This window comes from Anser brachyrhynchus (genome assembly GCF_964034855.1).
Source record: "Anser brachyrhynchus genome assembly, chromosome: 4".
Lineage (NCBI taxonomy): Eukaryota > Metazoa > Chordata > Aves > Anseriformes > Anatidae > Anser > Anser brachyrhynchus.
Window position 1 is genome coordinate 76522297 of NC_137698.1, and position 14677 is coordinate 76536973.

The window sequence follows — 14677 nt, forward strand, 5'->3', positions numbered from 1 at the left end:
CAGCCCCAGAAAGCAACAGCCATGGAGATGAAGTATCCTGAAACTACTCCAGAGGTGTCCAGATCAGGAGCTTATGTCCTCTGACAGACCTGGTACTAACGATACACTTGCCAAGAAACTATTTTGTTTTGCATCAGGCTCCTTGCTGTTACCCTGAAAATAATTGATCCCTCTTCCTCCTCAACGTGCCCTTGACCCCCAGAAAAATGTAGTGTTAGCTAGACTTTAGTGGCTTTGCACTAAAATACTTCTCTGTAAAATGGGGCTTGGGTGGGCATCTTGCCTTCTTATACCAGCTCCGAGGGTGACAGCCTTCGGCAGAGGTGCGTGTTGGGACAGTTGTGCCTTGAGATAAGGAGTTTAACAGCAGAAAGGTGCTTGATAGAGCCCCTGGATTCTCCTTGTCTACACTCTGCATCTGTATTTCATGCGAACCTTTTGGGTTTGATTCCAGATATTTGAAGATATTAAATAAGTCTCCCAAAAAGCTGTAAGAAACTGAACATGCTTCCATATCAGGCTGAAGCTGTGTAACCCTGTTGGTAAAGATTTTCATGGCCTTTAAGAACCTCTGAAAGCCCGAAGTAGAAAGGGAGAAAGTGACTCTGAAGAAGTCACTCTGAAGACTCCAAGAAGGCCATGACAGGAGCTATATAAAGCCCAAAACATGAAGCTCAGTATAAACATTATACTACTGTTCCAGTGATCTGACTACAGCAGACAAGCTATATCCAGTTTTTAAGGGGTACAGAGCCAAAGTTAGCATTGCTTGGATTTTCTTTAAGCATTCTCAACTCCAACAGCATCATCATAATTGCTACTGATTCTGGCTTACCAGGACAGCAGAAAGGATCTATTAGGCCACCACTGACTAATTAGGTCTCTATGAGTTGATCTGTGTTTGCACACACCCATAATCAATCTATTTAACTCCCTCATTGTTTAATAAAAAACAAAATCTACATAAAGCTAGCACCTTCATTAAGGGAACACCGCAAGCTTCTCATCTACGATGTGCCACACCACCTATTCACCGGCTTTTATCAACATATTCTTTTGAATAAGAAATAAGAGCCATTACACATACCAAAGAACATTCAGTGCACACTGTAAACAGGACATTGTATCACAAAAATTTAAAATCAGGCCAATGCTTCCATAAACATTGGCCAACATACCGTCAGTGAAGTCCAAAGCGTACACTGGAAATCTTCGTGCAATGTCATCAGAAATCCCCTTGCCAACATTGAGAAACTCGTGCAACTAAAGAAAGGAAGGAAATGCTGTGTCAGTTTAAAGGCTCATGTATTGTTAAAGAGATTAACCTCCTTATTCAATACTGATAGGAGCAAAACTGGTCATTTTGAATAGGGCATTCAAATTGGATTTTGTAATGATAATAAAAATAAACCCTTCACACTTCAAATTGTATCCTCAAAAGCATTGTAAAAGAGAAAAAACCCCCAGACCACCCTGTTTTCCTCCCTTCCTTCCCTCTTTCCACTCCCATCCATATCCGCATCCCTGATTTGCAGGTGGGGGAGCTGATGTACAGCATCGAAGTGACCTGCTGAAGACACCCCGGCCAACAGCAGGATTAGACCTTAGGGCACTGGGTAATACCTGGGTACCCACTGGATTAACATGAGGTCAGGGATGCCCTCCCACTGCTTCAGCCAACTTATGTATTGTATCAGGAACTCTTCCCCAAATTCATGTGAAGCCTCCAAAAGGGGATCCCTGGAAAGTGCTCTTTTCCTTGGCATCACTACAGAAGAGACCTCAAATTGGTATAGTAAGGGAAGTAAGGCCATCTACATCCCAGACTCTACCCCAAGGGAACAAGTTGGAGTAGCTTCACAGCCAAACTGTAGCTTCTGCCCACGAAAAGTCAATAAGATCATTGTGAAAGTGTTCCAAAACTCTGATGTGTTCCTTTTACTTCTGGTCTGGGGGCCTGCGAGGTGCAGTATGTCTGCTTATATGAGCTGACACACAGCACAGGCAAGGAGGAGCTTTTTAGGAACACACGACAGCTGCTGTTGACTTACAGCCTCCTAGTTCTCAACCACATCCTTACAGAAAGCACATGGAAAGCATCAAAGCAGGCAACACTTGCAAATGAGGCACCTGTCAGGTTTTTTTTCCTGTTATCCTCAACTCAGAGTACAGGGTCTGGCTGGGCTGGAGTTAACTTTCCCTACAGCAGCCCATACAGTGCTGTGCTCTGCACTTGGAGCTAGAACAGCATTGGTATCACACCAGTGTTGTGTCTATTGCTGAGCAGTGCTGGCACAGCACCAAGACTCCCTCCAAGCCCCCACAAAAGCCAACAGGCAAGGAGGGGACATCACCAGGGCAGCTGACCTAAAGCAACCAGAGGGATATTCCTTACCATAGGGGGTCACATTCAGCAATAAAAGGTGGGAAAGGAGAAGGGGGGGCCCTGTTATGAAGGCATCATGAAGTCCTCCCAAAAAACTGCCAGGCATATTGAAGCCCTGATTCCCAGGATGTGGCCAAACATTGCTCATTGATCACAGAATCACCAAATCGTCTAGGTTGGAAGAGACCTCCAAGATCACCCAGTCCAACCTCTGACCCAACACTAACAAGCCCTCCACTAAACCATATCACTAAGCTCTACAGGAGTTTTTTTTCCTTCCCTTTGTGCTTCTGCATGGCCTTTGCTTGTACCCTCCTCTTTTCTTGCCTCCTTTTTCCCTTTAATTATCCTTATTTCAACCCATAAACCCCCCCCCCCTTTTTTCTTTCCAGCATACTTTCTTCTCCCCCTCTTCTTCTGAGGAGGGTGGAAGTGAGAGCAGTTGTGGTGGACCTCAGCTGCCCAGGAGGGTAAAACCACAACATACTACTCCAAACATCACCTTTACACAGCGCTAATTACCCCAGCTGCCTCACATTAAGCACTGCAGGTGTTCCTGAAGGACAAGGCACACAAGATGCACGACCTCTGCTGTGGGGTATAAGGGGAAAAGAAAGTCACAGATCAAATCTACCCAAACAGGCCACCTCAAACAGCATGGAGGAGGACATCTTCCTTGTTTTTTGGCTGCCTTTTCTTTTGTAGAAACTGATAGAAATTACTACTTTAGAAGGGACTCAGCCCTACAGTGCTCATTTAACAGACCATATGCAGCTTTGCTTTTTCTCATGGGGCTTATCTGCCTTGCAGCGTCTGGAATTTCAGGGTTACATCACAAGATATAACAAAATAAAAACACCGCCTGTAAAGAGAACACTCCACAGCACACACCCAAAACCTCCAAGCGTAAGAGATCCCTCAAAGGACCAACTCCTTTATCAGTCATTATCACATTTTATATTTCAGCTAAGTAAATTGTTGTATTTTGCTAATACACCTGTATTATTTCAGGACAGTTTCAAATCTGTACCCTGAAAAATCAGGAGGAAAGGAAAACAGACAACAGCATATCTGCATTTTAAGCACTTCTGAGAACTATGAACTTCACCCAACAGGCATATTTGGACATCAAAGCCATGCGCACTTGAAAAGCAATTTAATTTTGCCCCCCAGAAAGACATTCCTGAAGGCACAAGTCAGCCAGAGAATCACAATAGCTTTAATGACTAATATGTTTACTTGTCTCACGGCAGCAAATATGAGAAAGGGATGCTCAGTGCAGCTCACCTTCGGGGGAAGAATCCACACGCCTGCTGCTTTCCTGGGGCTGAGCACAGGGTGGGGATGGAAGGGGCACTCATGCACACTGCCTGATTGTAGGCAGCAGTGGACGAGCAGAAAAAGCACCAAACTTCTTGCCCCATAACGCTCATTGAAGCGGATTTGAGAAAAGGGGAGGCAACGGGTTACATTCGAGACTCCTCATCCCTTTGTGCATTTTATTTCTTGCCAGTGGGCAAGTTTAGCTTGGGGTGGGGCCATCAAGATCAGTGGTGTTTCTATAGGGATCACTGATATCAAATCTGTGGCTAAATACAGGGAAAGCTGTTTCTCCTGCATGGCTAATCCTCCCTCTTACCTTCTTCTTTGCTCTAACCTCATACTCAGCTTGGGTTACATTGAGGAGAGACACAGTCAAGTTTACTGATCTCTCAAGTTAAAGCCATTTTTGGGCAGTACTTTTGTCCACTGCGCATCATCATCATGTTGCTCTACTCCAAACAGGTTTCAATCTGGCTTTTGCTTCCTGCCATCTTCTGACTTTGCACCACCCAAGGTTTTACAAAAATCTTGGGAAGGACAATGCTGGCACTCCATCCTCACCCCTTTTTGTGCTTCCCCACACCTTCAGGAGCCAGCAACCTCTTGGCCTGCCATCCCCTGCTTCTTTCCCCTTCAGTAGGGGATGTTTGGCTGGTCCTTCTTTCTACTCCCATTTGTGGTGGTACTTCTCTTGGCCCTGCTATATTTTTGATTTGACGTACTGATACCAGGTAGCCTTACTCAGAAGGCCTTTCTTTCCCAGAGCTATTCAAATTAAGTTCATGTGTCAGAGACCATCCTCCATCCTGCCACTGCTGAGCAGGCACAGCCCAGGCCTTTTGGAAAACAAACCCCTCCATCACACACACTAGTATGAAACGGACATGGTCACAGCTAGAAAACATCAAAACCGTTAGGGCCTCCTCCATGAACAAAATCACAATTAGATGCCTCAGTAAACAAAAGGATTTCAGGCTGACTTGATTATAGCTGTGAGGATGCTGTTTTGTCTAAACAATCCTGAGATGAGGCAAAGCAAACTGACTGTGCTGCGGGCACAGCATGGTACAGAATTGCCATGCCCCCTTCAGTATTTTAGCACAGATAGAAATGAGCAATTGCTAAAATCCCACTCACACAGCATTTGAGGTCCATTTTTCTCCTGTCACTGCAGGATCAAGGGAAAAAGGGAGGTGGGAGGCAGATACAACCAAGAGATTTGACCCTCCTGCAGGCTTGTTTGTAATAATACAGCAGCTCCAGATTAGGGTATTTATTTCACTCAGGGGTGGCTCACAGGTTGAAATTACACCTCTGGTCTCATAGCAGTTTCTCCTCATATTAAATGGTTTCATTCCAGAGGATCCAGAGGACTGTCACACAGGGCAGGCAGAGGAGAAGGGCTTCTGGAGATGGCTTTCATCAGAAATGACGAATGCAGGCTACGACCTTAAATCAACCCTTCTTCTCCAGGCAAAGTTTTGCTTGCCAGGAACATGGAAAGAAGTCTCCAGCCCAGCTCCTAAAATCAATCCTGGCAAGTCCCACTTTGGGCAAGGCATGGGCAGCTTCTTTCGAGAGACATAAAGCAGATTTACTACTGCACAGCCTGCATCCCTTGAGAGCTGAAGGATAAAACACCTTCAAACCCCACGATTTACCAAATCCAGACCAAGAACAACCAATGTCAAGATGAAGCATTGAAAACACGAATTGTGACTATGTACTGCATTGGCTCAGAGCTGTTAAAGCTCTGGCTGGCCAAGGCTGCTGTCCCTGCGATGCAGGTAGAAACCACCACATAAGAGCAGGTATGGGGTCTACCAAAGTTCAAAGCGCTACCTATAAACAAGGGGAGAATGCTGGAAAAACATGAGCATTACTTGTTTCCAGACGTGCAGATCAAAACTCCTTAAGTCTACTTCAGTAAGAAAAAAAATGGTGAATTTGCCAGCTTCTGCACTATAGACAACCCAAAGGTTGTCCTTTAAGGTTATCTGCAATTCAGGGGCAGGAGCAGATGACTAGGGATGGTACAAACAGTTTGTTTTTCAGGTATGCTGCTTGGTTAAAGAATGAATTTCTGAACGGAAAGGCAAAGCAGTGACCAATACACAGGAAATTCCAGAAAAGAAAGCGGAGTTACAGCATTTCCCTCAAACTTGAGTACAAAGCAAGTAACATTTTTACACAGCTACAGATCAAACAGGGAGAAGTCAGGCCAAGTACTGACAGGCAACCTTTAAGCGAAGTTACTGAGCAGGGACAGCCAAGAAGTCTCTCAGCTGTAGGAAAGACAAGCAGCAGCTTCCTTCAGAGACTTCTCCTGATTGTAAGGATTAAGTACCTTGGACTGACACAGTGATCCATTAGTCCCACACTCAACTATGCATCTGGATTCAAAGTCCTGCAACCAGTTCAACCCCCCTACTGTTCTGTGTCCCTTCAGCACCTGCACCTTTGAAGTGTTTTCTTTAGATTTACAGCAGGAGCTGAGGAAAGTGGACATACATATGGGAGCTGTTTGTAGAAACCTCAGTTCTGAGTGCTAGCTAGACAAGCCTAATGGATGTAAGCACCACAAGCTCTTCAAATCCTTACCCCAAAACCTTTGCATTTACTCATTTGGACACCAAACTGTTGGGAAAGGTTGGCCAGCCTTACCTTGAGGGGCTTAGGACCGTGTGACTTGTGCCCATCATTCATTGCCGAGGGTCTCTGATTCACCACCGTCAACAAGTGGCGCTGGTGGACTAAGGCTTCCTTGAACTCCTCTTCGGTTTTGGTTTCTAGGAGTTTCTGGCGAAAGGTTATGTCTGAAAACATCGTGGCAAAGGTCCGGCCCACTTCCGTGGCAGTTTTGGTGCTTTTCTGAATGGAGAAAAAAAAGACGAAAAACTTAAACTATTTCCTTTCACCGCCAGAATATAAAATGAAAGATTTGCCCCATTAGGCATCATCTTCCAGCACCCCAGGACTTGAGCCAAGTCTGAATCAAGCTGAGCATGCATTTTATCCCCTAGTCCCTCTTCAGGGCTGCTAAAACTAAATAAGTCAGTCTTTGCTAGCCCTGCAACATCTCAACACTACTGCTACTGAAAAGACACTGTAGTAAAGGCTCCTGCAGTACAGATATCTTTTCTGAGAGATCAATTGTGCATATCTGCTTCAGCTTCCTGTTTTCTGGGCATTAAAATAAAAATCAATCCTGTTGGCTTCCCTGGGGCAGTTCTGGCAGCACAAGTAGAGATTTAGAGCTCTCAGCTAAAGCAACTACTGGCACTGAAAAAAGCAGAGGGGGAAAATAAGCAGCGAGCGCACACAAGCAGCACTGGCCATCTTCACCAAATACCTGGAAGGGGCAGAAGACCCACAGCCATGGAAAAAGAACAGGTGCCTATTCAATCTAACATTTCTGTGAGCCACAGCCAGTTTTTCAGGGTCCACCTTCAACAGTACCCAAAGCCTGCCCTCCTGTTGCTCCGAGCACCTCAGAAATTAGGTACAAATGGGACAAATAAAGGAGACTGAGCTCTTCAAATCTACACAAACCTACCAAACCCAGACCTGCTCATCTGCTTGCATACATGGATCAAGGCAGGAAAGATGCTTACCAAGGCAGTTTCCAAGTTTTACAGAATCAGAGCTCTTTAAAAGGCCCCTTTTGATGAAATGTTTTAACTCCCCTTCTCTTAGCTATACTACTCAACAGCCATCATGTAGCCACTGCTACAGATACCCAAACACCACCCTCTTTTGGGCAGCCTCCAAACTCCTTGCATTACTGTACAAGGTAGTAGTGAGCATATGTGACTGATCTAAGTTCTTATGATTCATAACAAAGCAGATGAACAATTTCTTCATGAACACTGCTGAGTAATTCAGTGCTGCTTAACACAGAGGCATGGATACGCAGGTAGCACTGTTATCACTAACACTCTGCTTGCTCTATTACTCATTGTCCTGCCTCCCCCTTTCCTCTGTTCTCCTCCATCCATCGCAGGGAAGTTCCCTTCAGACGCGCTTGCTAGGACATGCTCATTTTAAGTTTCTAGAGAAGAGTCTGGATTTAAGAGAAGATAGTCTGCTCTGGGGTTTGCTTTAGAGTTTGTAATCTTGGTCCATTCAGACCAAGCCAGCCTAGATTTGCCATTGCAGGCAAGGCTTCTCCTTACCTAAGAGCAGTCTCCTTGGGCTTGGTGTTAGAGTGGGTTACTTCAGGCTACCCAACACTGCTCTTATTTTCCTCTCTCTAACCTGTCTTTCCCAGAGACAGAGGAACAGTTTGGAGAGACAGATTTGCAAGAGTACTCTAGTTTTTCCATTTTCCATGTTAGAGAAGGATAAGGAACTAGATTCCTCAGTGCAACAGATGCCTACTTTCTGGACTTTTTTTTCCCTCCCCCCAACCAAGACTCATTTAATCTGTTAATGTCAGCAGGTTAATTATTTTAACTGCTGTACCAGAAATGCGTACTTAGAGCTGGCTAGATAAACTCATTTAAAATAAAGCATATTGGCAACTCCAGCTCTGCTTGGCCTCCACTCCCTTTCCTTAATTTGATGCTGTCCATTGGAATTGCAAGCTTTCAGGATACAAGCGGATGCAGAGCTGTTTGTTGGGCGCTTTGCACGTAGCTGGCTGGAGATAAGTGAGCTGCCATACAATGAGAGATCAATGCAATTGTGAGCAGGTTCAGTTGTTTGCCTGCTGCTTCTCACAGGGAACATCAATTTGTTTTCAGCCTGCTGGGTTTGAGATCTATGCCAAAAGTGTTGAACTGCTCAGTTGGGAAAAATCTGACAGAAATAAGGAAACACCAGTATTTCCATTTAAACAACAGTGATGGTGGAAGGGGGAGGAGACAGACCAGCCTAGAAGGTCCCAGGGTCACACAGATAGCAATGAAGGGCAGGAAATTTAATCTGGATCTGTCTTGCTCCAGACAAGGTCCCCTACCTCTCCAAGACCTCCCAGGAGCACAGACCTAGTAACCCCAAGGTGTTAAGAGCCAACTTAAGTGTGAAAAGGTCTTTCACTTGAACCTTTCAACCATTAGTTAGCAGGACACACCAAGTTGATTAAGCCACTGCTTTCTAGGAAGGGAAGATGTTGATCCCTAATTGGCCTTGATGCCTCTCCTGATATTGCAATGAATGAGCATGTTACAAGGTCATTTGTTGGCCTTGTCTACACTGGAGAAACAGTAAGTACACCGAAGCAAGCTGTAACCTTACTGTTTCAAGTTCCAAAAGCTATAAGAACACTTTGGCACAGTCTGACTTTACACAGCACTCCAGGCTCTGAATAGTCTCACCTGTACTGCAGGAGAACTCACGGACTGATGTAACCGAGATGTAGTTCCATCTACCACTGCTGCAGCATAACTCTGTCCCATCAAGAGTTTGCTGGGAAGCAGCCCAGACCTTTGCAGACTCACAAGAGCCATTCACAAGCATGATTTTACCTAGGAATGGCCTTTCCCTCCAAAACCAGGTAGCTAAACTGGTAAAGCTGAACCTGTGGAGCATTGCACACATCATGGTTGTACCTCTAGCAAAAATTAAGTGTATGGGGACTGCAGACACTTGACCTGCAGCGTTCTCCCATGTCAGGCGAGAGGCCATTCCCAGAATAAGTTGAGGACACAGAATTGTAATCTACCCTTCACACAGTTAGAATAAGCCATCTTGACAAGGGCTGGGAAAAATCTCAGGCCTTTTCATGTCCCATTATGTCTCAAAATGAATGTGTTGTCATTAACTCTAGGAGGAGACCAAGAAAAGTATCTCTGGAGAATCCCCTGAAGTAACAAAGGAAACAAGAGAGCAGCACTCACCATTTTAGGAGGAGCCAGGACTAATATCACAAATCTCACTTCACAGGAGTTTTCACCCCAGTTCTGAGGCCTCTCGAGGCGGCTGATGCAAACATGACGTCGCTGAAGGGACTTTATAGTGCAACTGTGGAGAAAGATGGCATGGTTATACACGGCACTACGAAACATGCTGTGCTCTCCTGGTGTGAGAGTTTATAAAACACATTTTGGTTCTAAAAACAAAGTGCTGCTGGTTATGAAAGGTTCTTTTCTGAAGTCTTTAACAGTGACTTTAAGCTACATTCAGCCCGATTCTGCTAGTTTTATAGATTTTATACGCATTTTCTTAGAAGGAAATCACTTTCAAAATTACAAGGCTTATTCTCCCTTTCTTCCCCCCCATCTGCTTTTTAGCTTTTTAAAACCAATACAAATCAAAAGATAGCAACATACTTTGTATTTGCAGAAGCTCCTGCAAAATAGACCTCTTAAAAATAACACCTACATTAAGGGAAAGCAGTTTACACTTCACTTCATCTGATCTTCTAAAACGCTTTTGGAAACATTAAGGCAAGATGCCAAACCAACATATTTCCACTTCTTTTGCCTTGGGCAGGTCTGTTTGAATGGATTTCCTAATTTGCTCTCAGCTGTTGTTTTCCCCTTGCTGGTACAGGTGTGTTACAGAAACCAAGCTGATCTCCATGCTCGGGATCTGCAGAGGCTGTAGCAGACAGGATTACCGCTTGGGGCCAGCCCCACTGACTGTTTGACCACTACAGCCTAGACTAGCAACAAGTTGTTTGAAATAAACACAGAGCATCTTTGGAGGCCAGGAAAGACCAGGTCCATCTCCACACTGAGATATTTAAACAGAGCTCTGAGCTAGGTTATCAATTTTCCTGCTGGGAAATTCTGAAAAAGCAACAAACTGGCACGGAATAGTTGCAGTAGGTTATCACCAGCCTTGACTGCAGCTCTCCTGTTTCTAATAGTCTCCTAGAAAGCACAGGGAGACACATGGTTTTTGCATATCAACACTGAAAGAGTCTGCTTTCCCAATTCGAATTTGTTTTTTTTTTTTTTTTTTTCTGGTTCAGTCATTTAGACTGCTTGCTGCCTTTTATTCATCCAGCAATCACCTATCACAGTCCTCAGATCATCTCTTCCATCATTCTAACCCATCTTTCTTTTGAAGATCTATTCTCACGCTCACATAACCTGAAGGTCACTTCCAGTAATGGCTGCCGAAGATCCTTGGCTGGAGACATACTAGCTAGGAGCACGACATTTTTCATGAAGTTCCCAGAAACTTGCATACCAAGTCACCCCACCAAATATTTTCTTAGTGAGTTTGCTTCCAATCTGTCATCAGGAAGTCAAGCTACTTACACAAATTAGTCTGACAAAGGCACTTGTCTGAAAGCAACCAAACAGCTTCACTGTAATGAAGTGAAGCTGTAAAATAGGTTATGAGTAACAAGACAGCATTTCATATTTCCTACCTCCCCTCCACCATGGGGTCTCAGCTTCCTTCTGCTCAGGTCATTTGAATTAGCATTGGAAGAGAGAAAAACCAAGGCAGGTCCTAAGGTTAGGAATAAGTCTTCTCTAAAGTAATTGAAATAGAGTGCAAGCTTTGCCTGAGGTTCATACCTCAGCTGTCAAGCTCACTAAAAGTTTGCTTTGAAAATGAAGGATTTCTGGTCATTCTGAACATAATTCTACTCTGGAGATGGCCAGAAAGAGATATTAGATACCTGTTGCTCACAGTGCTGTACCAACACTTTCCAGACATCATTCCTTTCCTACCGTGTCTATCAGCCAGTTCCTGACATAGCAAAAAGCGATTGAAGCACAAAGCATGGCCTTATTACAGGTCAAGCAATGATCACACCAGCACGTGCCCCAGTGCCAGAGGTGGGGCAGGATACCAAAGCATTCATGTGAATATAACTCGTACCTACGCACCACGTACAAACTCATCAGCCACCTCTCAGCAGTACCTGCTTGCCTGATCCCACCATGTTGGAGTGAATCCAAGAACCTCAAGGAAACCCCAAATAATTTCAGCTCCTACCTGAGGCAGGAAAGCCAAGGTGCAGGAGCCCTGCTCCCCTAATATAGCAAGTTACTTGAAGAAAAAATTATGTAGGGATATAATTAAGCAAGCTACCTCTTCTTCAGGTTAAATGCTGCAGCCAGCTTTCTTCCTGAAGTGACAGGGACATGCTTGAGCTCCGGTAACTTGTCTCTAAGGTTGTGTTGTTTTTGAGATGACAGTCCTACTAACAGTGACAGTCCACAAGACTACAATATCATGTCGATGTGAGAGCTTCTTCAGCACAGAGAGATAAACTGAACTCTACAAAGGCAGCTCACTTTCACATACAAGCCACAAAGCCTGCTGATCCTCTCTAGAGGTGTCCTGAGTTTTTTTTTTGTTTTGTTTTTTTAAACAGCCACCCCAAAGCTTTGCATTTCTCTAAGTCAGGAGTCTGATGTTTTCTTACCTTGAAGGACTGGGAAAGTATGCACTAAGAGGAACTTACAGTGCTTAGGCCGTACTAAAGATTTAACAACACTGAACATGTTCACAAGACACTGACAAACCTGTTGTCATCATTACATGTCTTTATCTGGAACAATTTTAGATACAGATTTGGAATTTGAGGCTTTCACACCTGAGACAGTTTCTTTCAACTCTTCTGTAAAGAGGTCAACTGACACTGATGCACTGACACATGCAGCTAAATCCCAAAACCACTTACACCTGTAAAACTGGGGGTAGACAACTAAACTTACGGTCAACTATTGGACAGGTATTATAGCCTGTGTCCATATCAGGCTGAGTTGGTTTAGTGAGGGTAAAACTGATCAAAACCAGATTTAAACAGGTGCCACAGAGGTGGTCTGATGTGCCCGAGCACTGCTACATGGAGTGGAGGAACAGTGACTGTCCACTGAGTGCAGCCTCATCCACACCAAGCTTGGTTTTACTGCTATATCCATTTATTTGGACAAAAACCTGTTCTCAGTACTTTCAACGCAAGGCCAAGTCCCTTCTGCCCATGTGTCCGTCAGCAACTCACAATCTCAGATGTTACTTAACTGACCTATGTCCAGCTATTTCCTGGTCTAGCACTTACTGCTCCATTTTGTTTTAATTCCAGAAGCTAGATACAAATATAAGAAACTCATACTGAAGCCCTTACTTTACAAATATTTGCACAAGTCTAGTAAACAACAACAAAAAATCTGTTTGGTTCACATAGAGAAACCCAAAGCCACGCAGATATATAGGTAAAACTGCACAGTTCTGACCAAAAGAGGCACTTTCAAAACAAAACAACTTCAAGCAGCACTTAAACTCCCACTTGAAAATATCCGAAGGGTAAATAGCCAAAACCCCTCCAGAAACCTGAGGGCTAGCAAGACATTTTCAGCTGACTAAACTCAGTCTGGTTTGGCCAAAGGCTCCAAGTTCCCTTTTGGTCTGGGTTGAGCTAAATTTGATTCTTGTCTGGTTTGGGCAGCAAGCTGAAAAATCTATTTTCACCCAGTATTACTCACATAAGGAAATACTGGGTTATGATTTAACAAGATGCCAGGTTGCGTTCTCAGCAATTTTATCATTATTCTCCAATAACGGACCTCATAAAAAAGGCTGTTTGAATTATATAGCACACATTCCTGCTTCGCTGTCCTCCTCCTTCCAGGCTGCTTATCCTGCAAGCATCCAGCATGGCACTTGGATGGTGAGAACTGGCAACACTCCCCCCAAAATCACCGGTACCCCAAGTCACATGTGCTGCTGGTCTGCCCCGCATCCAAGATGTTATCGGATCAATAACACATTTCTCATACAAATCCTAAAAAGGGTCAAACTGCACAGACCAAGAAAAACAGAAGCCACCTTGAAGCAGGGCAGGAAAGGAAGTCAATTCAGAAACAAATTATCCCCTGCAGTAAGAAAAAATGCCCAGTAGAGGTAATCAGCTAGCCAGCCTTTTCCTGTCCCAGTACAGAACAACAATGACACTGCTTGTTCGCATCCACTGCAAATAAATCTTCCGTGAACCAGCTCCAGGCACACGCTTTCAGAAACCAGAATTTACAAGCGAGGAATGAAGCTGCGACCAGCAGGCCAGATCACCAGCAGTTTGGCACAGGGTTGTTTCAGCAGTACAGAGAAAAATTGCTCCAGGATGAGTATCGTCTTGGAGCAGTAAACGCACTTGGAGCTCTAGGAAGACAAATCCTCTCTAGGGGAGTTAGGGAGAAAGTATTTCCTATGGGCCAGTGCACAAGGGGACAGCCCTGCACACATTGTGGGCACTGGAGTGACTCACCCTCCTTGCCAACAGCTCTCTTTTGGGACTCAAACTTCCAGTGAAGGATTTGGATTTTAAACTCCCTCCCGTAACACAGCATCTGCAAGAGCTTTGACTGACATTACCTGGGACAGTCCACCCAGGGTGCCTTTACGTACTTAAAGTTCTTTGAACCCAAATAACACTTGAAAGATGACTGCTGCAAAGTGTGGAGAATAGGCTTGTTTTGCAAACTTCAAGTCTTGGAATCATTCCTTTAATGTTTTTTGTCGTTTTGTTTTGAAGAGTTGAACCATTCAATTCCCCACAGCATCCTATTTAGACATTTGAAAGAAGGGCACTGTTCTGAAGGATACACAGTAACTAAGAATTCTTTGAAATCTAAGTATTCTTTGAAGCCTTTTCAACACCTTAACCAGCAGCAGCGTGGCTCTTCTGTAGACCTACATGCCCCTGGGACTGGGCAAATTTTTAAATGCGCAATAGGCTTCCCTTTTGTTCAGAGATGCCTAAGTAACACGGATTCACACAACCAATGGTTTTACACTAGAAACACGAAGTTAATATTCTTAAAATGCTACTAATATTCCTAAATGCTACTCTTTTTGGATATCAAGCCAAACTGCTGCTTAGAGTCACCTCACACCACTAATTTTTGAAAGGCTACTGGCATTTTTGAACTACCCTCCTCCACGTGAATTTTTGCAATGACATACTATGAAAATAACCAGTTTTACAGCAACATGGATGACACAAGCCTCTGAACCACCCTCTTTACCTGCAGAGGTTTTTTCCTCTGCTTTACCTGTTAGAAC

The 14677-nt window shown here is 44.2% G+C and overlaps 1 protein-coding gene across 6 annotated transcripts in view; it reads right to left on the minus strand.

The window, feature by feature from the left end:
* Nucleotides 1-14677, minus strand: part of SLC4A11 (solute carrier family 4 member 11) — a 138302-nt gene that overhangs the window by 31688 nt on the left and 91937 nt on the right. For all 6 annotated transcript variants that reach the window (XM_080588815.1, XM_080588816.1, XM_080588813.1 and 3 more), the window contains 3 exons: nt 9550-9673; nt 6374-6580; nt 1179-1263 (listed from right to left, as the gene is read on the minus strand). In XM_080588815.1, the coding sequence (XP_080444941.1) occupies nt 1179-1263; nt 6374-6580; nt 9550-9673 (416 nt within the window). The remainder of the gene's footprint in view (nt 1-1178; nt 1264-6373; nt 6581-9549; nt 9674-14677) is intronic.